Source organism: Euleptes europaea, chromosome 18 (genome assembly GCF_029931775.1).
Source record: "Euleptes europaea isolate rEulEur1 chromosome 18, rEulEur1.hap1, whole genome shotgun sequence".
NCBI lineage: Eukaryota > Metazoa > Chordata > Lepidosauria > Squamata > Sphaerodactylidae > Euleptes > Euleptes europaea.
The window spans coordinates 2,265,534-2,292,239 of NC_079329.1; the positions used below are offsets into that span (position 1 = coordinate 2,265,534).

At 55.2% G+C, this 26,706-nt stretch overlaps 1 protein-coding gene across 1 annotated transcript in view; it reads left to right on the forward strand.

The window, feature by feature from the left end:
• The window catches only part of DNAH2 (dynein axonemal heavy chain 2), a 102,334-nt gene that overhangs the window by 48,054 nt on the left and 27,574 nt on the right, over positions 1-26,706 (forward strand). Inside the window, exons 29-55 of the mRNA XM_056863627.1 lie at positions 1,048-1,265; positions 1,463-1,561; positions 2,098-2,223; positions 2,872-2,982; positions 4,223-4,411; positions 5,436-5,539; positions 5,839-6,028; positions 6,115-6,295; positions 7,438-7,565; positions 7,655-7,807; positions 8,012-8,137; positions 9,875-10,093; positions 10,740-10,857; positions 13,286-13,422; positions 13,527-13,664; positions 14,348-14,506; positions 15,384-15,536; positions 15,851-15,942; positions 17,741-17,939; positions 18,092-18,316; positions 19,380-19,484; positions 21,045-21,233; positions 23,182-23,267; positions 23,661-23,791; positions 24,941-25,084; positions 25,919-26,086; positions 26,170-26,330. Of these exons, the coding sequence (XP_056719605.1) occupies positions 1,048-1,265; positions 1,463-1,561; positions 2,098-2,223; positions 2,872-2,982; positions 4,223-4,411; positions 5,436-5,539; positions 5,839-6,028; positions 6,115-6,295; positions 7,438-7,565; positions 7,655-7,807; positions 8,012-8,137; positions 9,875-10,093; positions 10,740-10,857; positions 13,286-13,422; positions 13,527-13,664; positions 14,348-14,506; positions 15,384-15,536; positions 15,851-15,942; positions 17,741-17,939; positions 18,092-18,316; positions 19,380-19,484; positions 21,045-21,233; positions 23,182-23,267; positions 23,661-23,791; positions 24,941-25,084; positions 25,919-26,086; positions 26,170-26,330 (4,049 nt within the window). The remainder of the gene's footprint in view (positions 1-1,047; positions 1,266-1,462; positions 1,562-2,097; positions 2,224-2,871; positions 2,983-4,222; positions 4,412-5,435; positions 5,540-5,838; positions 6,029-6,114; positions 6,296-7,437; positions 7,566-7,654; positions 7,808-8,011; positions 8,138-9,874; positions 10,094-10,739; positions 10,858-13,285; positions 13,423-13,526; positions 13,665-14,347; positions 14,507-15,383; positions 15,537-15,850; positions 15,943-17,740; positions 17,940-18,091; positions 18,317-19,379; positions 19,485-21,044; positions 21,234-23,181; positions 23,268-23,660; positions 23,792-24,940; positions 25,085-25,918; positions 26,087-26,169; positions 26,331-26,706) is intronic.

Consider the following 26,706-nt stretch of genomic DNA (forward strand, 5'->3'; position numbering starts at 1 on the left):
TCTGATCTTTCCTGCTCGGTGGGAAGGAGGTCAGCGAAGGGCTAGTGGTCGGCTTGAGCACTCTAGGGCGTGTGTGTGTGGAGGGGTATGTTGCTGTCATGCAGTGGGACCCCCCCCCCCGAACCTTTTTGAGCCTGACTCCGGCCAGGAAAGGCAGGAAAGAAAACCAAGAAATGAAATGAATGTGAGCACCTTTGGAATTCTGACACTGGGTGGTAGGCCCAGCCACAATGTGGCTGCCAGAGAAGGTGGAGCCGCACAAACAGAGGAAGCCCAAGGGCAGGGCAGAAGATGGGCAATTATAAAAAAAAATACATTGGTAAAAAGAAGTGAGAGAATAAAACCAACTCTGTAGTGGCAGCTGCCAATGAAAGAGTTCATTTGATTTGCCCAGACAATTTAATGGCCAATCAGAAGCCCTGCTGGGCAAGTGCCCCACATGGCTTCACTTTCTAAAAATGCTGGATGGGTGCCAGGAAAGGTGTCAGTTTCCATGGCGCTCATGGGTGCCATGTTAGAGACTACTGATATAAGACACGAGGCATGAGTGGGGCAGGAAGGGAGAAGAAGAAGAAGAGTTGGTTTTTATATGCCGACTTTCTCTGCCACTTAAGGGAGACTCAAACCATCTTACAATCACCTTCCCCTCCCCACAACAGACACTCTGTGAGGTAGGTGGGGTTGAGAGAGTTCAGGGAGAACTGTGACTAGCCCAAGATCACCCAGCTGGCTTCATGTGTAGGAGTGGGGAAACCAACCCGGTTCACCAGATTAGCCTCTGCCTCTCATGTGGAGGGATGGGGAATCAAATCCTGGTCTCCAGATGAGAGTCCACTGCTCCAAACCACCACTCATAACCACTATACTACGCTGGGAATGTGTCTGGGAGCGGCTAGAGGCTGAACAGAGCTGAGGGATCCAGAGCAGAGACTGGGGGCAAGATCTGCAGCCCCCCCACTCCTGCAGATGCCCGGAGGACGACAGGTTTGCCCAGCTGAAGCAACGGGCCCCATGTGGGTGTGCTCTAACCTTCCTCTCTCCTCCCAGGCCTCCTGGAGAAACTGTTGGAGATGAATTCTGCCCTGGAAGACATCCAGAAGTCCCTCGACATGTACCTGGAGACCAAGCGCCATGTCTTCCCCCGCTTCTACTTCCTCTCCAACGATGACCTCCTGGAAATCCTGGGCCAGTCGCGCAACCCCGAGGCCGTCCAGCCCCACCTCAAGAAGTGCTTTGACAACATCAAGTGCCTCAAAATCCAGAAGGTGGGCCATGGGCCTGGCTCTCCCTGCATCGTGCTGGCGGCCAGTTCTGAGGTCTCTTGGGAGACTCTTGGCTGCTTGTGCCTTCCTCCTGTGGCTCGTTTACCCGGGAGTCCTCCTCCCTCCAGCTGGCCACCTCTTCCCCTCCTCGGCAGAAGCACTTGGGTGGGCAACTGAGGCTGTTTCCTTTCCGTTCTCAGATCGGCACGAGCAGCAGATCAGAAGCCCTGGGCATGTTCTCTTTAGACGGGGAGTATGTGGATTTTACCCACCCGGTTATGCTGGAGGGACCCGTGGAGGTGAGCGGCTTCTCCTGGCCATCTCAGCCCTCCCTGATGGGGGAAGGGGATAGAATCATAGAGTTGGAAGGGGTCACCAGGGTCATCTAGTCCAGCCCCCTGCCCAATGCAGGAATTTCACAACTACCTCCCCCACACACCCCGTGACCCCTACTCCATGCCCAGAAGATGGCCAAGGTGCCCTCCCTCTCATGAACTGCCTCTCATGAACTGCCTAAGGTCATAGAATCACCATTGCTGACAGATGGCCATCTAGCCTGTGCTAGTCCAACCCCCTGCACAATGCAGGAAATTCACAACTACCCCACACATACACTCCTAGAGACCCCTACTCCATGCCCAGAAGATGGCTAAGATGCCCTCCCTCTTCTAACCTTTTCTTGAAAACCTCCAGGGAAGGAGAGCCACCACCACCTCCCAAGGAAGCCTGTTCCACTGAGGAACCGCTCTAACTGTCGGAAAGTTCTCCCTAATGTCTAGATGGAAACTCTTTTGATCTGTGATGATGCTCATGCGTGCCATGGCCCTCCCTGCAGGAATGGCTCTGCGACGTGGAGAGGGCCATGCGCTGGACCTTGCGGGAGGTGCTGAGGAACTGCCGACTCGCCTTGAAGAAGATGCTGACGAAGCGGGACAAGTGGGTGAAGGAGTGGCCTGGACAGGTGACTGACAAGGCCAGCTGGAGGGGAGGGGAGGGGGGGTCACTGGTTGGGCTCGGCAAGTGTATAGGCAGCAGGCGCCAAACACTCCACAGCCTGCCTGTGGCACCCGCAGATGCAGGGCTGTCTTGAGCATCTCTCTTGGGGAGGAAGCTGGGTGTAGAGTGTTGGGGGTGCAGATTCATCCAGCGGGAGATGGTAGATTTGCTGGAGGCGGGTGTTATACCTCAGATGTTTTTGGCGCTCCCCACCCCACCCCCGGGAGTAAGAGAAAGGGGCAGAATGACTAAGGGGAGCCTTGGGACGGCTGCTGGGTTCCCTCACCTCCCAGGGACCCGAAGGAGCAGGAGCCTGTGAGTCCTTTCCCTCGCGTGGGGGTTTCCTTTCCTGGAGGGCATCTTGCTGGGAAGCATCTTGGGGCCCCTTAAGGCGGACGAATGAGCTCCGGGACCCCTTCCAACAGCCTGCCCTTTTGGTGCACATTTTTGGGTGACCTTGCGAAGGGACCCAGAGGTGAAGTTCTGGAACGACCTGAGATGTCCTCAGGCATTCGGGGCCAAGATTCCTGCAGTGTGTGTGCTCACGCGCGTGCAATGTGCGGTACTCATGCATGCAGCCTCCTGTGGCAGCTTAACTAGCCTCCCCTTGCAGATGGTGATCACTGCCAGCCAGATCCAGTGGACAGCAGACGTGAGCAAGTGCCTGACCACCTGCCGGGAGCGAGGGGACAAGAAGTACCTCAAGGTTATGAAGAAGAAGCAGGTGAGGGGACAGGCCCCAGGGAAAAGGGGCCTCCTCTCCCGCGGCCGGCCCGTCTCTCTCCTTCCTGAGCTCCTTTGGGAGCCATTGCCCAAGCTCAGCTGCCTGCTTGCCTGGTGGTCCAGAGCTGTTGACACGATCGTGCCTGTGTAGGGTCGCCAATCTCCAGGTATTAGCTGGAGATTTCCCGCTATTACAACTGATCTCCAGCCGATGGAGATCAGTTCCCCTGGACAAAATAGCCACTTCAGCCATTGGACTCTGTGGCATTGAAGGCCCTCCCCTCCCCAAACCCTGCCTTCCTCAGGCTCTGCCCCAAAAACCTCCAGGTATTTTCCAACCCAGAGCTGGCAACCCTACACCTGTGTTTCGTATATAGGTCTTGTTCTTTGCTGTTGACAACTGGAAGAGTGCCATGGTTTGTCTCTGGGGTGTCTTTTGGGCAGGGGTCCCCTATGGGCACCATGGCACCTGTTGACACCTTCCCTGGTGCCCACCGAGTGTTTTTTTAGAAAGTGGATGAGGCTTTTGCCCAGCAAGGCTTCTGTTTGGCCGTTGGAGATTTGATTGGCTGGGCAAATTTTTAAAAAATGTCGCTTTGACAGCTGCTGCCACCCCAGCACAAAGATCTTCACTGTGTGACTGAAGGTGAGCAGCCATTTTGTAGCCGGCTCCGCCTTCTGCAGCAGCCATTTTGCAGCAGCCATTTTGTGGCTGTGCCTACCAGAGTGTGTCAGAATTCTGAAGGTTCCTGCAGGCTCAAAAATGTTGAGGACCCCCTGCCATAAGGAGTCTGGAGCTGTGGCGATCTGAAGTCCAAGGTGTATGTGCTCTTTGGCCTGACTATGTTTGGGCTTCCCCCAGAGCCGCCCAACTCCAGGGTTCTCTCATACTTCGGAATGTGCACAAAAGACCTTTGGCTTTTCCCTGCAGTGAGAGAACTTTCCTGTTCTCCCAGCTGCAAAGGCGCCACCATGTTCTTTGATCCGTCTTGGGAGGCAAATATCGCAGAGACCCGGTGCGTCAGGCGTGGGGTTTCCTGGGCCTCTCGTGAGGAGAGTCCTGCTGGATGAGTCCATCCAGGCCATCGTCCAGTTTCCAGTGGTGGCCGCCCAGACTCTTCCCAGAAGGCGCACCCCTCACCCCGCAGTTGTTGTTCTGGGCAACGCTCCTAACGAAAATGGAGGCACCGTCGCCTTCGACAAGATGTCTCCTCCAAGAGCCGGGTCTTTCCTTTGGGCAGGTGTCCATGCTGAACAAATACTCCGAGGCCATTCGGGGCAACCTGACCAAGATCATGCGCCTGAAGATAGTGGCGCTGGTGACGGTGGAGGTCCACGCGCGGGATGTCATTGAGAAGCTCTACAAGAGCGGCGCCCCGGATGTGACGTCCTTTGAGTGGCTGAGCCAGCTTCGCCTCTACTGGGAGAAGGTGAGGCCCACGGGAGCGGAGAGGAGGCCAGAGGGGGCTGCGTGGGGAGAGGAGGGGGCTGCCCGTCCTCACATTGCTGTGAAGATCTCCTGCTGCTGCCCTCTGCTGGACACAGTCAGCCATACTCCGCACAGCCTGCTCTGCAAACTGGGCTGCCGCTTCCCTCTGCTGTTTGTGGCGAGGAACCACACGAGGCTCTGGTGCTGGCAGCGTGGCCTGTGAGAAAGGAAGGCGTGAGCCTGGGGCGTGCCTCTCTCTCGCGCCTCTCCCTTGACCGGGGCTGGCTGGCACCTTTCCAACCGCTCGATCCAGGTGGAGCCCATGGAAGGAATGGCTGCCCCTGGGTCTGGCGGTGCCCCTGCCGAGAGCGCCCCTGTGCTGAAGCCTTTGCAGTACGGGGCTCTCCATAAACCAATGGAACTGGACCTTGGAGGTGGAGGCGGGGGGCCCTGCCAGGCTCTTTCCTCTGCTACTGGCTCCCAAAATGACTTCAGGCAAATTCCCTTGTCCTTCTGCATCACTGAACACATGAAGCTGCCTTATACTGAAGATACATGAAGCTGCCTTTGGTCCATCAAAGTCAGTATTGTCTACTCTAACCGGCAGCGGCTCTCCATGGTCTCAGGCAGAGGTCCTTCACATCACCTATGTGCCTGGTCCCTTTAGCTGGAGATGCTGGGGATTGAACCTGGGACCTTCTGCATGCCAAGCAGATGCTGTACCAGTGAATGATGACCCCTCCCCACTCTTTCTCTTTTGTGCCTGGTAGGAAAAATAAGGGTGCGGAAAGCATCCCAAGGTCAGGCAAAGACAGGATGTCCCCCAAATAGTCTGGAGGGGAGGTGCCGCAGTGGGTGTTTCTTCCGTTCACTGGTTCAGCCCCCCCCCCAAAGGCTCCAGCTGGGCTCTTCCATCGTCCTTGCCAGCCGAGACGTAGCTGCTAGGCTTGGCCCAATAAAGGTTCTTCCTAAGTCCACCTCCCCCCCGCCACATACACAACCTGCAGGTGCCCTTTCCCCCCCAGGACCTGGACGACTGTATCATCAGGCAGACCAACACCCAGTTTGCCTATGGCTACGAGTATCTGGGGAACTCCGGGCGGCTGGTCATCACCCCCCTCACAGACAGGTACGCCCCAGTGGGCTGTCTCTACCGTCTGGGGGCCTCTCAGGCCTCCCAGGCGGCGCACAAGGCTCTCGAGCCCTGTGGGGGAAGAGGGGGCAGCTGATGGCACGGGCGGGCAGGCCAGGGGTTGGAAGGCCGCGGAAGCGAGACCCCCAGAGAGCCTCGGCAGGAGCAGAGGGGGCTGGGCAAGCGAGCAGAGGCCGTGGAGGGCCCCGGGGAGGTGGGAAGCGGCAGTGGGGGTCCTGGGCCTTTGTGCTCCGGAGGGCCAGTCCAAGGGAGTAGGGTACCCTTCTCCTCCCCAGGTGCTACATGACCCTGACCACTGCCCTCCACCTGCACCGGGGAGGGTCCCCCAAAGGCCCCGCCGGCACTGGCAAGACGGAGACGGTGAAGGACCTGGGCAAGGCCCTGGGCATGTACGTGATTGTGGTGAACTGCTCCGAGGGCCTGGACTACAAATCCATGGGCCGCATGTACTCTGGCCTGGCCCAGGTAAGGGGCGGTTCGGAGTGAGTGGGGCGGCTGGGAGCTGAGCCCGGCCTCCTGCGGCACCGCTGGCCCCCTCCTCTCTCCCGCAGACGGGTGCCTGGGGCTGTTTCGACGAGTTCAACCGCATCAACATCGAGGTGCTGTCGGTGGTGGCCCAGCAGATCCTCTCCATCCTCTCGGCCTTGGCGGCCAACATGACGCGCTTCACCTTTGAAGGGCATGAGATCAACCTGGTCTGGTCCTGTGGCATCTTCATCACCATGAACCCAGGTGGGCCCTCTGGAGGGCTGCGGCCCTGGGTCGTGGCAGAGGGGGTTGGGCAGGGGTCCCCAACACGATGCCCCTGAGTGCCCTGGTGCCCACCAAGCATTTTTAGAAAGTGGGTGGGGCCATCTGGGGCTGTTTCCCAGCAGGGCTTCTGATTGGCTGCTGACGATGTGGTTGGCTGTTCAGATTAAGGGACCATAGCTCAGTGGTAGAGCATCTACTCAGCATGCAGAAGGTCCCAGGTTCAATCTCCAGTTAAAGGGACTAGGCAAGGAGGTGATGTGAAAGACCTCTGCCTGAGACCCTGGAGAGCCGCTGCCGGTCTGAGCAGACAATACTGACTTTATTGTCGAAGGCTTTCACGGTCAGAGTTCATTGGTTCTCGTAGGTTATCCGGGCTGTGTAACCGTTGTCTTGGTATTTTCTTTCCTGATGTTTCGCCAGCAGCTGTGGCCTGCATCTTCAGAGGAGTAACACTGAAGGACAGTGTCTCTCAGTGTTATCTTGATACTTACACTACAATGGTTAGCACATTACCTTTGTTACTTTTTGCAGGACAATGATTCAGCTCAAACCCAACCCCTTTCTGACTATATATTACTCTTTGTACACACTTGACACTGAGAGACACTGTCCTTCAGTGTTACTCCTCTGAAGATGCCGGCCACAGCTGCTGGCGAAACGTCAGGAAAGAAAATACCAAGACCACGGTTACACAGCCCGGATAACCTACGAGAACCAATACTGACTTTGATGGACTGAGGGTCTGGTTCAGTAGAAGGCAGCTTTATGTGTTCATGTGACATTGTTTCAGTGGCAGCTGCCACCACAGGGTTGGTTTTGTTCTTTCTCTTTCTCCTCTTTCCTAGTATAGTTTTAAAAATTACCCCTCTTCTTATTTTGTTCTCTCACTTCTTTTTACCAGTGTATTTTTTTAAATTACCCCTCTTCTGCCCTGCATTTGGGCATCCTCCACGTGTGGCTCCGCCTCCTGCTGCAGCCGTCTTGTGGCTGGGCCCACCACCCTGTGTCAGATCTCCAAAGATGCCCACAGGCTGAAAAAGGCTGGGGCCCCCTGGGGGTTAGGGGCTTTCAACCCCTGCGCATTGGCTGGCGCTAAGGCACTTTGCTGTGCCCTCTGACAGGTTACGCTGGACGCACGGAGCTGCCCGACAACCTTAAGTCCATGTTCCGCCCCATCTCTATGGTAGTGCCTGACTCCACCCTCATTGCTGAGATCATCCTCTTTGGAGAAGGCTTTGGCAACTGCAAGGTACTCGCTGGCGACAGGCAACTGGGGGGAGAAAGGCGGCCGGGACGGTGAGCGCTCCTGCCCCCAACTCTGCCCTCTCCCCTCTCCAGGTCCTGGCTAAGAAGGTCTACACCCTCTACTCGCTGGCGGTCCAGCAGCTGTCCAAGCAGGACCACTACGACTTTGGCCTGCGGGCGCTCACATCTCTGCTCCGCTATGCTGGGAAGAAGCGCCGGGTGCGCCCCGACCTTGCCGACGAGGAGGTGAGCGGGCCCTCGGCTTCCGCTCTTGTGTGGAAAAGGACAGCCGCTGTGTGCCCCCTGCCTCGGCAGGGATGACGAGGGAGCAGCCAGGGGGCGGGATGCCCGTGCTGGTGGCCTCAGAGGCAGCTTTCGTTCTGTCCGCCCCCCTCGGACAGCTGCGCCTTTCTGCCCTGGGGCCCATGCCCTCCTTCATCCGTCTTCCAGGTCCTCCTGATGGCCATGAAAGACATGAACATCGCCAAACTGACCTCCAACGACGTGCCCCTTTTCAACGCCATCATCCAGGACCTCTTTCCGGGCATCGAGTGCCCCTTCATTGACTACGGCAAGGTCAGTCCACCTAGCCCCTGGCACCTCCTGCCCAGGCGGTGTCTTCTTCCTGGGAAACGGGGACGTGGAGTGACCTAGTACTGGAACATCCCCTCTGTATGAGGAAAGACTGAAGCAGCGGTGTCAGACTAATTTGTGACGAGGGCCAGATATAACATAAATGCCACTTGGGTGGGTCAGGCCATGCCTCGACCGCACAGATTGAGAGTGGGGAGGGTGGGTGGCTCCCTCGCGGGCCAGATAAGAGCTCTCAAGGGGCTGTACGTGGCCCCCAGGCCATATGTTTGACACCCCTGGATTAAAGAGTGTGGAGTTTTGCAGTTTAGAAAACCTGTCACTAAGGGGAATGTGCACGTTCGAGTCTTGTTGTACCTTAGAGAAGTCCAACAAGACTATCAGGGTGTGAACCTTCGAGAGTCAAAGCTGCCTTTATCAGATACAGGTAGGAATGGAAACCCTTGAGTCCTTATATCCCAGTCCAAAGGTGGGAGGGGCGTTGCAAAGAAAGGAGTCAGGAGGCAATATGTAAGAAAGAATAGCAGTTTGTACCTGTGCAAGATTTTTCTTGGGCATTGTAGAGGCTTGTAAAGTCACGCATGGGGTGGAGAAAGCAGAGCTCTCTTTCTCTGTCCCATAATATTAGGACTCAGGCACTCAATGAAGTAGATGGCAATGTATTCAGTAGAGGTGAAAGGAAGTCTTATCTCCTTTTTTGAGAAAGTTACTATCTTGCTGGATCAGGGGAATGCTGTAGATATAGTTTATCTATATTTCAGTAAGGCTTTTGATTAGGTTCCACATAGTATTCTAGTTGACAAATTGGGAAAATGTAGGTTAGATCCTATTATTGTTAGGTGGATCTGCAACTGATTGACAGATCGTACCCAAAGAGTGCTAGTTAATGGTTCCTCGTCCACTTGGAGAGAAGTGACTAGTGGAGTTCCTCAGGGATCTGTGCTGGGCCCTGTGTTTTTCAACATCTTTATAAATGATTTGGATGAAGGAATAGAGGGGATGCTTATTAAATTTGCAAATGATACTAAATTGGGAGGGGTAGCAAATACGGTAGAAGACAGAGCCAAGATGCAGGATGATTCTGTGACCTTAGGCAGATGATGAGAGGGAGGGCATCTTGGCCATCTTCTGGTCTCTAGGGGTGTGTGGGGGGGGGAGGGGGTTGGACTTGATGGCCCCGGTGGTCCCTTCCAACTCTATGATTCTATGAAGTCCTTTACTTGATGAGTAATTAAATTGTGGACTTCACTGCTGATGGATGTAGGGATGGCAAGGAGCACGTACAGCTTTAAAAGGGAGCCAGACACATTCGTGGAGGAGAGGTCCATCAATGGCTGTTAGCCCTGATGGCTGAAGGGAGCTTCCATGTACAGAGGCAGCAAACCTCTGAGTACCGGTGCTGGTGGGCAGCAGCAAGGGAGGCCCTCGATCTCTGTGCCCTGTTCGTTTGGCCCTCCAGGGTCACTGGTTGGCTGCTGTGTGAAAGAAGATGCTGGACAAAACTGGGTCTGTTTTTATGTTCTCGGAACCGCTAATTGAGGCGTGGGGGGGGGGAGCTTTCTGGAGCCCACCACGCCACCAAAGCCTCCTGCAGTGGGAGAAGGGGCGGTCTCCCTTCATGGGGCTCAGCCTCCTGAAAGGCGTTCCCTCCCCCCCCCCCCCCGTTCCCTCCAAGCATCCCATCTCAGGGGTTTCCTTCCTTCCTCCCTCCCCCTGCCTCAGATCAAGGAAGTGCTTGAGATGGAGTTGCGGGAGATGGGCCTGCAGGTGATTCCCTTCACCATGACCAAGGTGATCCAGCTGTACGAGACCAAAAACTCCCGCCACTCCTCCATGATTGTGGGCAACACAGGCAGCGGCAAGACGGTCACCTGGCGCGCCCTGCAGGCCACCCTCTGCAGCCTGCACAAGAGTGGGGACACCTCCTTCAACATGGTCCGGGTCAGTTGGTTCCTGCGCTTGGCCGGGCAGAGACCCTCTTCTCCTTCCTTCCTCCCTCCCTCCCTCCCTCTCTCCCTTCTGTCCGCCCTTGCCTCTGCACTCCTCCTCCAGGGCACCTCCCAGACTTTGCCTGCATGAAGCTGCCTGATACTGGATCAGACCTTTAGTCCATCTAGGTCAGTCCTGTCTAGTCAGACTGGCAGCAGCTCTGCAGGGTTTTAGGCAGAGGCCTTTCACATCACCTGATCCCTTTAACGGGAGATGCTGGGGATTGAACCTGGGACATTCTGCACGCCAAGCAGAGGCTCTGCCACTGAGCCACGGCCCCACTTTGTCCATCCTTGGTGGGGCTGCTACGGGGGCGTGGCTGAGGACTCTTTCTCACACCCCATATGCTTCTCCCCTTATTTGCTCTTACAGGCTTTGTTGACAAGCCTGTTTTTATTTTTAGGATAGAGAAAAGCACCTAAAATTGCTCAGCGCTGATCAACAATTGCTTTCCTTCCTTAACGTGGGGAGGAGGGAGGATGCCTTGCTTGCTTCTGACCGCCGCTTGCTGTCTTCCTTCTCTTCCCCCCCCCCTTCCTCGCACCCTCTTCCATGTGTGGCTTTTTGCCTGCTCTTCCTGCCGTTCGTGGGATCCCAGGAGTTCCCCCTGAACCCGAAGTCCGTTTCCCTGGGCGAGCTGTATGGGGAATACAACCTCAGCACCAACGAGTGGACGGATGGCATTTTGTCCAGCGTCATGCGAACAGCGTGTGCAGGTACAGGGGCCTAAGAGAGAGTTGCCGGGCCTTGGGCCTATCCCTCTTGTACGGCTGCAGGGGTTCCATCTGGCCTGAGGCCTGGCATGCTGAGCTGGTTATCCTCCCGAAGGAGCAGGAGGCAGAGGCCGTGGATTCTGGTCATCTGCCCCGGTGGGGTGAGGGTGGAGGGCTAGAAGGGCACAGTGAGAGAAATGGCAAGCCACCTGACATTCACCCCTTGGCTGGATTTGATCTGCCAGGCTACCATCTTGTTTCAGTTTTGTGGCACGCGGGGCACTGTGCAGTCCCCCAAGGGGCTCGTGCTCTCAGAAGGGGTCTCAGGCAGGCGCTGAAGCTGACCAGCACCCCTGGCTCGACTTGCTGGCAGCTTTTGCCTTCTCCGTTCTGACCTTTCTCTCTCTTGGCCTAACTGCCCCTCCCCTGCTAGCTGGCCCCTCGAAGATGGTATCTCTACACTCGAGCTACAGAAGGCCCGCGAGGTTGCTGGGCTCAGCCAGCAAACTCCAGAGTTCCGGGGGGGGGGGTTGCCCTTGACGAGTGGGGCTGCTGCACCAGGAAAGTGGTACATCCCACCCCGCGTGCCAAGCCTGGGGCAGTGCTGCAGGTTGCTGCTCCGTCCTGGCTCATGCGGTTTGCCTGATAGCCTCCCTCCGAGGGGGGTGCTGGTGATTATCTTGGCGCATCGGGTGGAGGCCTCCTGCGGGCAACTTGCTTTTCCCAATGCCAGCGGGGCAATGGCTTTGCTGTTTCCAGGAAGCGGCGGAGGAAGGCTTTCTTTTGACCCCAATCTCTATGATAATTAGGGGTGGGAGTGTGGGGAGACCCTTGTTGGGTTTTGGTGGGGGGAAAAGATCCAGGAGATTTTTTTGCTCCCAGCTGATTTGGCTTGGAAGAGGAGCTGAAAGGCGGGGAAGGGGGGGTCTAATCCTGGCTCGGGTCAGGGCACCTTGCTGCTTTGGGGGTGGGGGGCGCTCTGGCTGTGCTTCGGCTTACTCATCAGCCCCGAACCCAACCGTTTGCATATTGTGCTGGTGCAGCAGCTGACCCCCGTGTGAAGGGAACTGGGTGATGTTCCAGGGCCAGTCTGTGTTTCCAATTTGCATCTGGCTGGGTACCGTCCCCCCCTCCCCATTACGCCACGCTTGCGGTGATTGGGACGTTGGACTCGTTTGCTGTTACTCCCTCCAACCTTGGTGTTTCAGGGACAGCTAATCTTCCAGATGCAACCAGGGAACCACTGGGCAATACTGATTGGTGCTCACAGCAAACGTTCCGATGCCCCTGCTTGCCGCACACGCAGCGGGCCCCGGGACAGGCCCAAGGGGCAACTGGCCCCAAGCCGAGCGAAGGGTGCTGGGCTGAGGAACAGAACCATCTTGGGGTTGAACATTTAGCCCAGCTGAGCTGCGGGGGCTCCTTGGCCTGTGTTCAGCCGTTTGGTCATCAGGAAGGGGTGCTTTCCATGTGCCCAGTGGAGGCCAGCTTCCTGTCCTGGGCAGTGCCCTGTAACCCACTAACCCCTGTTGTCCTGATGTGACACCCCCGCCCCCTTGCAGGAATTTGTCCTCAACCCCAAAGCCGTGAGCCTGGGGGAGTTGTTTGGGAGGTATGACCTAGCCACCAGCGAATGGTGCGATGGCGTTCTGGCTTCCATCATGCGTGAAGCCTGCACAGGTATTTACCCTCTGGGAAGCCCGTCTCTGCTGTGCCAGGTGCCAGTCTCGGCTTGCCAATCACTCCTCTTTTCTGGGAAAGCTGGCACCTCCATCTGTCTGAGCCAATCAACCCCTTCAAGTCACCCTTGGAAGGAAATTTATGCTTTTCCTCTGAAATTTCTGCATCTGTCGGAACCCGTGAGATTTTGGATGGGCTTGTAAATTGGGGCAGATCTGAGCTTGTGTGCTGCACTTGCGTGATTTTTGCTGAATTTCCAACATCTCCCCCCACACACACTACACACACACACACACACACACACACACACACACACACACAATGAGGGCTAGAGCATTGCTGGGTCAAGGTTTGCTTCCTGGCCGTGATCCTGTAGGCAAGAAGCATTGGAGTCTGGTTTTTTAGGATGGAAACTGTCAGAAACCTGCAACTTCCAGCTTTCTTTAAAAACACAATGTCATATTTCTAGGTCATATTGGTGTGGAAACATTACAGAAGATGACTGAAAAGCCTGTTGGAAGTGATCCTAGAGGCCATCTAGACCAACCCCTGGCTCTGGACTTCCTGCCTTGAGCCGGGGATTGGGCTACATGGCCTCTAAGGTTTAGCTTTGGACTCTGCTTGATGAGCTCCAGCAAGGAAGAGCCCACCCTCCCCGCTAGAGTATTGGTTCCTTCCAAATCCCAGATTCTGGGTTCCCCTGGCTTTCTCAAGCTCTGACAGGGCTTTTCCCCCACCTGCTCTGTCCCAGACGAGAAACCCGATGAGAAGTGGATCCTCTTTGACGGCCCCGTGGACACCTTGTGGATTGAGAGCATGAACTCCGTCATGGACGACAACAAAGTCCTCACCTTGATCAATGGCGAGAGGATCGCCATGCCTGAGCAGGTGGGCAAGGGGGGGCGGGCTCCTGAAGGCGAGGCAGTGCTGTTGCCCCCAGCTGGGCCTGGGCCAGAACTCCCGGCATCTTTCCTCTGCCCTCCCTGGTTCAGGTCTCGCTGCTCTTTGAGGTGGAGAATCTGTCTGTCGCGTCGCCTGCCACCGTCTCCCGCTGCGGGATGGTTTACACTGACTACAGTGACTTGGGCTGGAGGCCGTACGTCCTTTCCTGGATTGAAAAGCGCCCAAAGGTACCAGAGAGTCGAAGAAACGGTAGGGGAGGGGGAGGTCTGCGGAGGGGGTGCTTCTGCGATGGCTCATGTGCCACCGGCCACCCCTAGTCCATCTCCATGACAGCAGGATCTCAGTTGAGTCTCTCCCAGGACTCTTTCCCTTCCCAGGGCCACCTTTTCCGCTCCGGCCATGACCCCTTAAGCAGAGCTTTGTAAGGGAGGAGCACAAGGGAGGGGCTGTGGCTCAGTGCCAAAGCACCTGCTTGGCACGCGGAAGGTCGCAGGTTCAGTCCCCATCATCTCCTGTTAAAGGGATCTGGCAGTAGGTGATGTGAAAGACCTCAGCCTGAGACCCAGGAGAGCTGCTGCCTGTCTGAGTAGACGATACAGATGCTGATGGACCAACGGTCTGATTCAGTATCGGGCAGCATCACATGCTGTCTGGCAAAGGCAAAAAGCATTTTGGCCATGTTGGGGTCAAGGGGGTGGAGGCGATAGAGACATCCAGAAATACTGGGGGTAATGGTGATAGAAACAGCATGGAAATACAGCAAATGTGACTTTAGGGGACTGTGTTGGGAGAACCTTAGGGACATGAAGTGAGGTAAAGAGTCTGGGGATTGAAACCAAATGATGTCCCATGAAATGCCCTGGCTTTGGTGGGAGGCCGGGAGTTTTCATCTGCCCCTCTGTCTTCTCAGGCTGAAGCGGAGACCCTCCAGCGGATGTTCGACAAATTCATCAATAAGATACTGACTTTCAAGAAGGATAACTGTCAGGAGCTAGTTCCTATCTCTGAATACAGTGGGATTGTGTCTCTCTGCAAGCTGTTAACGTCCCTGGCCACTCTAGAGAATGGGGTAGGTGGCCCGCAGGAGCCAGCCGGTTGCCCTGGAAGCCTTCTGGCTTCTCCGGATCTTCTCGGCGTATAAGCCTGAGTTCTTATGACGCTGCCCAACATTCTGGGACAGCGTTGACTTGTGGCACAGCCTTCTGGAAGGACCATGGCTCAGTAATAGAGAATCTGCTTTGCACGCAGAAGGTCCCAAGCTCGATCCCTGGCATATCCTGTTAAAACGAGCAGGTAGGAAAGACCTCTGCCTGAGACCCTGGGCAGCTGCTGCCAGTCAGAGTGGATAATACTGACCTTGATTGATCGACGGTCCAATTCAGCATAAAGCAGCTCCTTGTGTGAGTGAGCGACCTAGAACACTCTGGATACTCTGGTGTCCCAGAGTCCCCTGTCTGAAGCACTGTACTTCTGCCACCAAATACTCAAGATGTAGCTCTGTAAACCTTTCCTGTTTACCCACGCTTACCGACTTGATGTGAACCCTGGTGCCACCTGAGTTCACCAACTGGCAGCATTTGTGTGCCTGGGGAGACTTTCAGGGGGCTGGGAGGGATGAGGAAGCACTGCTTCACACCAGGTTGGGTGTGAATTCGCTGCCAGAAGATGTGATGGCCAATGGTGTAGACGGCTTTAAAAAGGAGATAGGTCTATCGGTGGCTACTAGCCATGGTGATTAAAGGGAGCCTCCACATCTAGAGGCAGTCAACCTCTGGATACCAGCGCCACAGGACTCAATGTCAGGGGAAGGCCTTGGCCTTTGTGCCCTGTTGCTGGCCCGCCGAGGAACTGGTTGGCCCCCTTGTGAGACAACAGGCTGGATGGACCCTCACCGGTCTGATCCAGCAGGGCTCTCCTGATGTTCTTATGACGTCCTTTCCCTCTAGGTGAATCCTGCAGATGTGGAGAACTACCTGACGGTAGTGGAGATGTTTTTCATCTTCAGCATGATCTGGTCCTTGTGTGCAGCGGTGGACGAAGAAGGCAGGAAGAAGATCGACAACTTCCTGCGAGAGATAGAGGGATCCTTCCCCAACAAGGTCACTGGCAGTTGCTTTTCTGCTCGTGGGCCCTGTTCACCTGGGTCCAGGCCCCACAGCCCCTAACAAAGCAAAGTTTGGCACAACCATCTCGGCGACGAGAGGAAGGATAATTGGAGACAAGGGGAGAAAAGGGCCCTTTTGCCCCCTGGGTGTGCCACAGCAACTGCATAAAGCTTTGGCAATAATCCCCGCTCAAAGGCTGAGCGCAAATTCTGCTTCCCGGGAAGACGTGCCAGACAGGGACCTGCCCTTTTGCTCGGGCCTTGGCTTGTGGGAAGCCCACCTGACCAGCTGACTTCTCCCACTCCTAGGACACCGTCTATGAGTACTACGTGGATGGGAAGCGGAAGCAGTGGTCCTCGTTTGAAGACAAACTGCCCAAGATGTGGAGATACCCGAGCAAGTGAGTGAACCGTCCCACGTCTCGACCTGTCACTGCTATCTCAGCTGTTCTGGGTGAGGGGAGGCGGGGCTTACCCCGGGCGTGGTTCAGCCCATAAAACGCAGATCTGCTCGAGTTACTTTTCTGTTTCAAAGGAGACCAAGGTGGGGCCCAAGACGGGGTGGGTCGGGGGGAATCTGTTCTTATTCTGGGGAGGGCAGCAGGCACTAGTCCCACAACCAAGGGGGCCTAGACAGCATTCTTCTCTCTTATTTATTTATTTACTTTATTTATACCCTGCCTTCCCTCCCCAATGGGGACCCAAAGCAGCTCACATCGTTCTCTTCTCCTTCATTTTATCCTCGCAACAGCCCTGTGGGGTAAGCTAGGCTGAGAGAGTGTGACTGGGCCAAGCTCACCAGCAAGCTTCCATGGCATGAGTGGGAATTTGAACCTGGGTCTTCCAGGTACTAGTCCGACACTCTTAACCACTACGCCACACTGGCTCTCTTGTGGTGTTTTCTGAAAGGAAGGGGGAGAGCTGTGGGTGTTTTCCCCCAGAGCTACTCATCTCCTACCCCCCATCTTCTCTGTAACCTGCACATGTTTCCTTGCTGGCACTCTGCAGCCCGATTTTGCACTGCCGCAGGGTCACCCGGCTGGTCCTGTTGTTCCAGCCAGTGGCTCAGATCCCTTTCCCTCCCTTTCCCTCCCTTTCCCTCCCTCCCTAATCCGATCAGTGGCCTGAAATTGCTGGAATGGGGTCCCAGGGCTGCCACGGGCTGCTGGCCGCCTGTATCGGGAGCTGGGGGTGGGGTGGGAGGACAAGCCATCATTAGCAGCGGCTTCATGCCAGGCTGTCAAGCTCCAGCAGGGGATGACAAGAGCCAGAATTGTGCCGTGTGTGTGGACGTCTTCCTGCATTTAGTACGGCTTCCTTCACAAGGATGTGACCGCTGGCTCAGGGAAAACCTAGGGGAGAATTAGGGGATGGACCATAATTAAGTGGCAGAGCCTCTGCTTGGCATGCAGAAGGTCCTCAGTTCAGTCCCCGGCATCTCCTGTTAAAAGGACCAGGCAGGAGGTGATGTGAAAGACCTTCCTCTGCCTGAGACCCTGAAGAGCCGCTGCCAGTCTGAGTAGACAGTGCTGACCATGATGGACTGATTCAGTAGAAGGCAGCTTCCTGTGTGTGCTCATGTGTGATACTTGCTCATTCTCTTGGGGCCAACGCCATGGGGAGGGAGAAGTCAAAAGCCGTGTTTGAACACTGAGCCTGGGTCTCATAGAATCATAGAGTTGGAAGGGGCCATACAGGCCATCTAGTCCAACCCCCTGCTCAATGCAGGATCAGCCTAGAGCAGTGGTTCCCAAAAGGGGCAGTACCACCCCCTGGGGGGGCGGTGGGATTACCTAAGGGGGCACTGAGAAGCAAGGGGGCAGCAGTGGAGGGTGCTAGAGGTGGGCCCCTTTCAACTGTGTTGTTCAGTAATTTACCATGGCACCGTGCTGGCAAATTTGGTGGAAACTATCAGATTTTTTTTCCAGACTTTGAAGAGTTGGTACCACTGGATCAAGTTCATCAGTTTTGTTGAATAAATTTCAGCTAAAATGTTTTTATTTGATTTTGAATAGATGTGCAATTAATTGTTACTGTTTTGAAATTTTATTATTATCTTCTTCAGTGCGTCATGGAAGCCCCTATTTCGAATAATGCTTTTTATAGGATAGGGTAGAGGGTGCTGGGGTTGAGTTTGTGGAACCAAGGGGGCAGTGGCCCGAAATGTTTGGGAACCTAGAGCATCCCCTCTCTCCCCAGTGCCCCCTTCTACAAGATCATCGTTCCCACCGTGGACACCATGCGCTACAACTACCTTGTCACAGCTCTCGTGTCCAACCAGAACCCCGTGCTGCTGGCCGGCCTGGTGGGGACCGGGAAGACCTCCATTGCCCAAGGCGTGCTGCAGTCCCTCGACAGCACCAAGTGGGCCGTGCTGACCATCAACATGTCTGCTCAGGTAACGTGCCAAGGGAGGCGGGGCCTCTCCCTCTGCCGTGTGCCCTTTTGGGGGGGGGGCTCTGCTGCAGCGGGCCACCCTCACACCCGCGGAAGAGAGCCATACCCGGTACCAACACCCGTGTCCTCATGTGCACTGACTGTCCCATGTAGACAACCTCAAACAACGTCCAGAGCATCATCGAGAGCCGCGTGGAGAAGCGCACCAAGGGCGTTTATGTGCCGCTGGGCGGGAAGAGCATGATAACCTTCATGGATGACCTGAATATGCCTGCCAAGGACCTCTTTGGCTCACAGCCGCCTCTGGAGCTGCTCCGCCTCTGGCTGGACTACGGCTTTTGGTACGACCGGGCCAAGCAGACCATCAAGTACATCAAGGTGAGGTGTTGGGGGGTGGGTAGCTTACTCTTCCCTCCCCTCCTACCGTCCTGCAAGGGGAAGCCTCACAGCTGGGCTGGGCCCTCTGAAACATTAACAGGTGTCCTCAGCTCTGCTTAAACTGTTAGTCTGCACATGAAGCTGCCTTATACTGAGTCAGACTCTTGGTCCATCGAAGTAACTATTGACTACTCAGACTGGCAGCTGTTCTCCAGGGTCTCAGGCTGAGGTCTTTCCCATCACCTATTGCCTGATCCATCTAGACATGGTTCCTTAGTGGAACAGGCTTCCTTGGGAGGTGGTGAGCTCTCCTTCCCTGGAGGTTTTTAAGCAGAGGCTTGATGGTCATCTGTCAGCAATGCTGATTCTATGACCTTAGGCGGTTCATGAGAGGGAGGGTATCTTGGCCATCTTCTGGGCGCTGTGTGTGTGTGGGGGAGGTAGTTGTGAATTTCCTGCATTGTGCAGGGGGTTGGACTAGATGACCCTGGTGGTCCCTTCCACCTTTTTGATTCTATGATTCTCTTATCCTTAACTGGAGACGCCGACAGCGGGGATTGAACCAGGGACCTTCTGCGTGCAAAGCAGATGCCCTACCACTGAGCCATAGGCCCTCCTTCCCCTCCCCTCCCTCTTTGGGACTTCCAGGCAACTCGCATTGGCACCCTTGTGCTTGTGGGCTGCTTGCCGGCCTACAAGCCCTCTCTTGTTTGAAAACTTGGCGACCTACAAGTAGAGCTGTTTGTGCCTAGAATAATTCTCTCTCATCTCTTCTCCAAGGGAGCCGGTGTCTCTGAATTTCAGGAGGGGGAGAGAAAGTTGGGCCAGGCATGAGAAGCGGCATCTCCCGGCTGAAGCGTGGCGCGTGCCGCTGCAGCTATTACAACCTCCGCTTCCACGCAGGCCCGATTTGTATGCTGCCTGCCTCGCCCCCTCCCTCTTCACGGGGTCCCTCCGGACCATTTAGCAGTCACGCTACTAAAACACTTTTTGTGGAAAGCGGGGTGGAAGAGGCCTTTGTTTTCCTTTGGTTTTGATCCGTGCCTGTTTGTCTCCCCCTCAGGACATGTTCCTGATGGCAGCCATGGGGCCCCCCGGAGGAGGCCGAACGGTGATCTCCAGCAGGCTCCAGAGCCGCTTCAATCTCATCAACATGACCTTCCCCACAGTAAGGGCTGCTTAGGCATTCCGAATGAGGGCCGGCTGGGACGGCCCCAGGGCGGAGGGTTAATCAGGCGGCGGTGGCCGGAGATGCAACCCAGCCCCTCCCCTGTCTCTTGGGGGGGGGGCGACAGATCGCCCCGCAGGCAGCCTGCAGGGCTTGTCCGGCTGGCCTTTTGGCTTCTGGAGATCAAGGGGGGAAACGCTGGCTATGCGCTCTCCTCTGCGCACCAGAGTTCCAGGCAGCCTTTTCTGTTCCGCTGAATGACACTGCTGAGGCTGGGAGGGGCAGAGAGAGGAGCCTTGTAGCCGATGCCCCTTGCAAGGCAGGAGTGGGCCAGGGTGCCCTGGCGCCTGAGGCAGGGAGTCCAGGTGGCATTCCCCTCAGGCACACTCGAATGAACAAGGAGTGGGCTCCAGTAGGAAGACCCCTGGTGCATACAATACAATACCTTTATTGGCATCTTGAAGTAATAAAACACGCCAACCCTGGTGCATAGAAATCTCACAATGCATCCCCTTTTGTTTCAGTGGAGGGTCTATGCAGGAGGCACTTCGCCTCCTGCTTGCCCCTCGAAACCACCTGCCCTTACCTCAGGGTCTGGAGGCGTTAAGCAAGTTTTGAGCTAAGTGACAGTCTGTATAGCACTAGCACTTTAAAGTATAGCACTTTAAGTGCTATATTGCACTTTCAAGTACAGCACTTTCAAGTACAGCACTTTCAAGTACAGCACTTTCAAGTACAGCACTTTTAAGTATAGCACTTTAGGCGCTATATAGTACTTTAAAGTATAGCACTTTAAGGGGGTTACCGCACTTTGTATTCCCAGCGATGTATTAAGAGTTTGAAAATGTTATAAAAAACATCGCTTTAAAAGGGTTTTTGGATACCACGGCTTATAAATGGTTGGAAGACGTCTTCACAACTAAAGGGGCCAAACAAAGTGCAAACAGTATTTTTTATAACGTTTTCAAACTCTTAATACATCTGTGGGAATACATAGAAAATGCGAACTGTATTTTTTATAACATTTTCAAACTCTTACTACATCGCTGGGAATACAAGTGCGGTAACAGCCTTAGTGTAGCACTTTAAACGCTCTATAGCACTTCAGTCCTCATTTTACAGGTACTGGCTGAGGTCACCAGTAAATTCTGTGGCAGAATTGGGACTTTAACCCTACCTCTCCCAGGGTCCAAAACCGACAAGGGGTGGGAGTCTAGCAGGAGGGGTATTGGAGAGATGTGCTGTCCTCTGTGCGGACCTGGAAGTGGAGGCCAGCTCCCCAGGCCACACAGCGTGGCTTTGGGGCTTCTAACCTCCGTGGGCCTGTTGAGAGGGCTGCCAGCATGTCCTGACGCTCGTGCGTGGGATTTGCACCTTTCCCCCTTCTTGTTCAGGTCACAGGTGCCCATCAGATAGGACGGAGCTCCTGGCAAAGGCCAGGAGGGTTCCAGTTGGCAGCAGGGCCCCATGGGCATGGTTCTCAGCCCGAACCCAGGTGAGCCAGAAGGGGTCTGGCGCCCTTCCCCATACCCTTAGCTTTCCCTGTGCTTTCTTGCCTAGGAGTCCCAAATCCGACGCATCTTTGGCACCATGATAAACCAGAAGCTGCAGAACTTCGACGAGGGGGTGAAGCCCGTTGGGAACATCATCACCGAGGCCACCATGGAGCTGTACAACAGCGTGGTCCAGAAGTTCTTGCCCACCCCAGCCAAGATCCACTACCTCTTCAACCTGCGGGACATCTCCAAGGTGCCTGGATGGGGGTAGCGTGGAGGGGGGTGGGGAGAGAGGCTTTCCTTGGGTGTGGAGGGCCTGGGGTGGCAGTGTGTGGTGCGGCGGGTGACCCTGTCTGCAGGAACCACACTGTCCCCTCTGGTGACTTCCTCCTGCCTTTTGAAGTGACTGTCGCTCAAGAACAGGGGGGCAGGTGCAGCCGCATTGATATACGGGGCGGGGGGTCCTCTCACCCATAACTCCCAGACTCATTGCGCCTCAGGCAAGGAAGTGAGTCCTTTTTCACTGTTCACAGGGGAGAGTTTTGGGCAGCTTCTCTCTCTCCCTGCAATCCCGTTGCGTCTTCCTAACATCCTCATTTCTTTTTTTCTTTTTTTGCCTAATATCGCAGCTTCCTCCCTGGATCAAAAAAGTCCTTTTCTTCTGTTTCCAGGCCTTTTCAGCGTTGTCGTCTGCTGAAGGCTTGGAAACAGGAGTGGGGGGACCATGCACCCGGGTACCGTGCGGCCCCAATTCTTGTTGAGGTGCATGCAAATCGAGCTTTGTCCCATCAGTTCCCCTGGCACTGAATTCTGACGCTGTGGTGGTGGGACGGGAGCTGTGCTGCTCCTGCAGCCTCTGGGCAAGGGTTAACGCTCCTTGAGCTCGTGTGAGTGAGCCGCGGCTGCAAAGCAGGCCCGCGGGCCGGGAGCATTAGGATTCCGAGCACACAGGTCTCCTTCCCACCAGCGCTGCGGAGCACACATCAAATGGGCACGGCGACTTTGGAGAGAGTTTGAAGACATCAAACGCTTCTAAATGTTTGTCCCTGGCCCCAGCCCAGAAGCTCTCATCACACACATCAAATGCCTGCAGTTTGAGCGCGAACCAGCCTGGTTCTCTCAGCTTCCCCCCCCCCCCCATCTCTGTACAACAGCAAATGGCTAGTGAGGGAGGGAGAGAGGTCTTGGGGGCTTTGCCCCTCCCTGGACTGTGCCATTTTGGAGAATGTTTCGACTAACCAGGGGCCTGTCCCCTCTGGGGGCCCTGGCTGGGACAGGGAAGTGTTGGCGTTGAGGGTGCATGTGGGGGCTTTTTGCCCCAGGAGATGCCCCTGGTTGGCTGAGAAGAGCGTTGACAACCAAAGAGCTACTGGCTGTCGCCTCATCTGTGGCCGTCCCTGATGGAGGCAGGCTGGCAGATCATAGAATCATAGAGTTGGAAGGGACCACCAGGGTCATCTAGTCCAACCCCCTGCACAATGCAGGAAATTCACAGCTACCTCCCCCACACACATCCAGCGACCTCTACTTCATGCCCAGAAGATTGCCAAGATGCCTTCTTTCTCATCATCTGCTTAAGGTCATAGAATCAGCATGGCTGACAGATAGCCATCTAGCCTCTGCTTAAAAACCTCCAGGGAAGGAGAGCCCACCACCTCCTGAGGAAGCCTGTTCCACTGAGGAACCTCTCTGTTAATAAAAAAATCTTCCTAATGTGTAGACGGAAACTCTTGATTTAATTTCAACCCTTTGGTTCTGGTCCAACCTTCTGGGGCAATAGGAAACAATTCGGCACCATCCTCTATATGACAGCCCTATATGACAGGATCAGTTGCCTTCCCCAGTGCATCTGTTGAGGATGCTGTAGATGAGAAAGCAGCCTGTCTCCGATTCACCACCTTGAGCCCCATTTTTTTTAAAAATGGGGGGGGGGAAACGAAGGCCAGTGATTGATCTCTCCTTGCAATGCACGTGAAGCTGCCTTATACTGAGTCAGACCCTCGGTCCATCAAAGACAGTATTGTGTACACAGACTGGCAGCCGCTCTCCAGGGTCTCAGGCAGAGGTCTTTCACATCACCCACTGCCAGATTCTTTAACTGGAGAGCCCGGGGATTGGACTTGGGACTTTCTGCATGCCAAGCAGGTGCTCTGCCGCTGAGCCGCAGTCTCTTCCCTCTTCCTGCGCCTCCTCTTGCTCAGGTGTTCCAGGGCATGCTGCGGGCACACAAGGATTTCCATGACACGAAAGCCAGCCTGACACGTCTGTGGATTCACGAGTGTTTCAGGTAGACATGTTCCGATTGCCTCTTCCGCTTCTCATGGAGAACCATTGCAGTGCGACTGGTGGGGTGTTTGGGTCTTCTGCTTCTGGGCTTGTAGAATCATAGGTTCATAGAGCTGGAAGGGGCCATACAGGCCATGTTGTCCAACCCCCTTCTCAATGCAGGATCAGCCTAGAACTGGGCATAAAAGCCTGGCTGTCCCCTGACGGGTGTAGGGTAGCTGAACATGGCCCTCCTGGAGGGGAGGGCAGGAATGGGTATGTTCAGCCTCTCCTGAGAGCCCCTGAACTCTCTTCTGGGTGTCCAGAGGTGCCTTTGTTCCCAAGGGGTGTGGTCTATGGAAACAAGGAGACTATTGAGCCCCCAAACACACGGACTTCCTCACCAATCTTTCAGGGTCTTCTCTGACCGCCTGGTGGACGTTCAGGACATGGAAGCCTTTATTGTCCTCTTGAGTGAGAAACTGGGCACATCTTTTGACCTGACCTTTCACAATCTGTGCCCCAACAAACGCCCTCCTATCTTTGGTACGTGCCATCTGTTCCGTGGGACTGGAGGGTATGGTGGGGTTTGTGAGTCTGGACAGTGTCTGGGAAGAGCTGCCTGATAAAGAAGGTCTGGGACCTGTCTGAGGTCTGGTGTTTCGAGAGACGCAGAGATGCCTGCGCCCTTCCTCTTGACCCCTTCTCCATCCTAGTCTCACAGGTGCTTCCTAGTCGTGGTTGGGGCATGGCTGCTTCCAGGTTTTGAGGGGGCCCTTCTTGGCCACATGCGCCTGTGCGTCCTTCCTCTGCCCACACTGGCTGCATGCCCTTTCCCCAATGGTGCTGGAGTGTGCAGCTAGGAGTCCCCCTGCTGTGGCCACCAGGAGTACTGGTGCTTCGTGCACCACCCTTATGCCCTCCAGCAGCGCCAGGCAGTGCATGCTGCTGGGAGCAGAGGCAATAAAGCTCTCACCAGCAGGCAGCGGGAGGGCGCCAGGGCAGGCCTCAGAGGAGAGGTGTGAGCAGTGCGTCAGCAACTGTGGGCCCTGCCAGAATCCATGGGCCCTGGCAGCTACCCCACCTCAGGCTATGCTGAACGCCGGCCCTGGTTAGGGGGAAAGAAAGGAGGATGCATTGAAGAAAAAGAGTTGGTTTTTATATGCCGAATTTCTCTACCACTTAAGGGAGACTCAAACCGGCTTACAATCTCCTTCCCTTCCCCTCCCCACAACTGGCACCCTGTGAGGTAGGTGGGGCTGAGAGAGCTCTAAGAGAGCTGTAACTAGCCCAAGGTCACCCAGCTGGTTTCTTGTGTAGGAGTGGGGAAACAAATCCAATTCACCAGATTAGCCTCCGTCGCTCATGTGGAGGAGTGGGGAATCAAACCTGGTTCTCCAGATCAGAGTCCACTGTTCCAAACCACTGCTCTTAACCACTACGCCATGCTGACTCTCATTGAAAGCGAAGTGGTGCCTAGTGTCGACAGCTAGAGGGGATGGGAGTTGTCAGGTGTTCTGAGGCCAGTAGGGTTTCTGTTCTGGTTATGGAGAAGGGGGTGTTCGTTCATTGGCCAGGTCACAAAGAGACGGGATATTTGTGCTGAAAGGGGACCGGGCATCTTCACATGCCAGGATGTACAGGGCCGACTGCCCGTGTCTGTCCTTTCTGGGATTCTGCGGTGCTTCTTTCCAGGGGACTTCATGCGCAACGTGTACGAGGACCTGACGGACATGGCTGTTCTGAAGGCAGAGATGGAGCGGACGTTGGCTGACTACAACCGGAGTCCGGGAGTGGTGCCGATGAGGCTGGTGCTCTTCCGAGATGCGATTGAGCACAGTGAGTGGGGGTGGGGTTTCAGGCTCAGGGGGCCTGCTGGGCTGTTCCTCTGACCCAGGCTTCTGTGCTGCTGCATTGTCCCGCCAATTAACCATTCCCCTCATCTTGACTACCCCAACGATCAAAGGAGGTTGTCTGGTGGGCACACGAGAGAGGGCCTTTCCGATGGCAGCCCTGCGATTATGGCAGCGTGTTCCAGGCTGAATTCCCTCGCGTATTTTTTTGAATTTTACACACTGAACCGTCATTCCAGAAGTGACTGTAAAGCTGGCGCATACCTGCTTTGCATTAATAAAGAGCCCATTTAATGCGAGCTTTGGTGTTTTCTGTGAAGAATCCCCCTCAAGGAACTATGCAAAATAACAGAGGCGCGTTACCTTTGCACATGCTAATGGCTATGCAAACAGGAACAAAGGAGCAGGCAAATGGGGGTGGTGGAATTTCTCCTTTTGTGTCGGGACTGAATAGGCATTTTTAAAGTCGCATTTTTAAAAAGAGCTTTGAGCAAGCATCAAATTGACCATGCAAAAATGGCCATTGTGTTTTTTGTAATCGTTTGATTTACAGTGTAAGCCACCTAGAATTCTGCAAGGGAGAAAGGTGGCAAATAAATGTTTTAAAGAAATAAATAGATAAATAAATAAATACATAGGGGGGTCTGTGGCAGAAAGGTCTGAACAATGACTGGGGATCATTGTTCCATCCTCTGGATGGAATTTGGCTAGAAGGGGATACAGAGCAGAATAGCTTCTTTCTGGCAGAATAGCAGGACAGCTTCCTTCTGGCATTGCTGTGACCACACAGTGGCACGGTGCCCCTTGGTGTCTCCTTCAGTAACTCGCATCGTCCGGGTGATCAGCCAGCCCCGTGGGAACATGCTGCTGGTTGGCATCGGAGGCAGCGGACGCCAGAGCCTGGCCCGCCTGGCCTCATCCATCTGCGAGTACTACATCTTCCAGATCGAGGTCTCCAGGCAGTACCGCAAGCAGGAGTTCCGGGAAGGTGAGCGAGCCCTCGATTGTCGGGCCTCAGGCCACGTGTGCCCCATTGCTGGCCCGCCCTTTAACTGTCAGTTGCCCCTGCAGACATCAAGAGGCTCTACCGCCAGACAGGGGTCGAGCAGAAGCCCACCACCTTCCTCTTCGTGGACACTCAGATTGCGGACGAATGCTTCCTGGAGGACATTAACAACATCCTCAGCTCCGGAGAGGTGCCCAACCTCTACAAGCCAGATGAGTTTGAAGAGGTGGGTGCGCAGCGGGAAGGAGCAAGCTGACTGGAGGGCCGGGGGTGGGCGGGCTGGTGCATGGCTCTGATGAACAGCCCGGATGTCTGGGTTTCCTCTGTTGGGACTGGGAAAAGACGCTGCTCTCTCGCCAAGCAGCGATCTCTGGCTCTGTCCTGCTTCAGAGAACGCTTCATTTTGGAAAAGACGAGTGCTGGGGCCAAACACTCTGCCCTCTGTTTGGGGTGTGGGAATAGGCAGTCTGCATGCGCTCAGAGACCTTGCACCTTGTAGACAGAGCCCAGTGTTCAAAACCGGTCTTGGGGCCTGGACTTTGCCCTGGAACTCATCTCAGCAACAGACAGCCTCTTGAAAATAGAAAGCCGTGAAGGCTCTC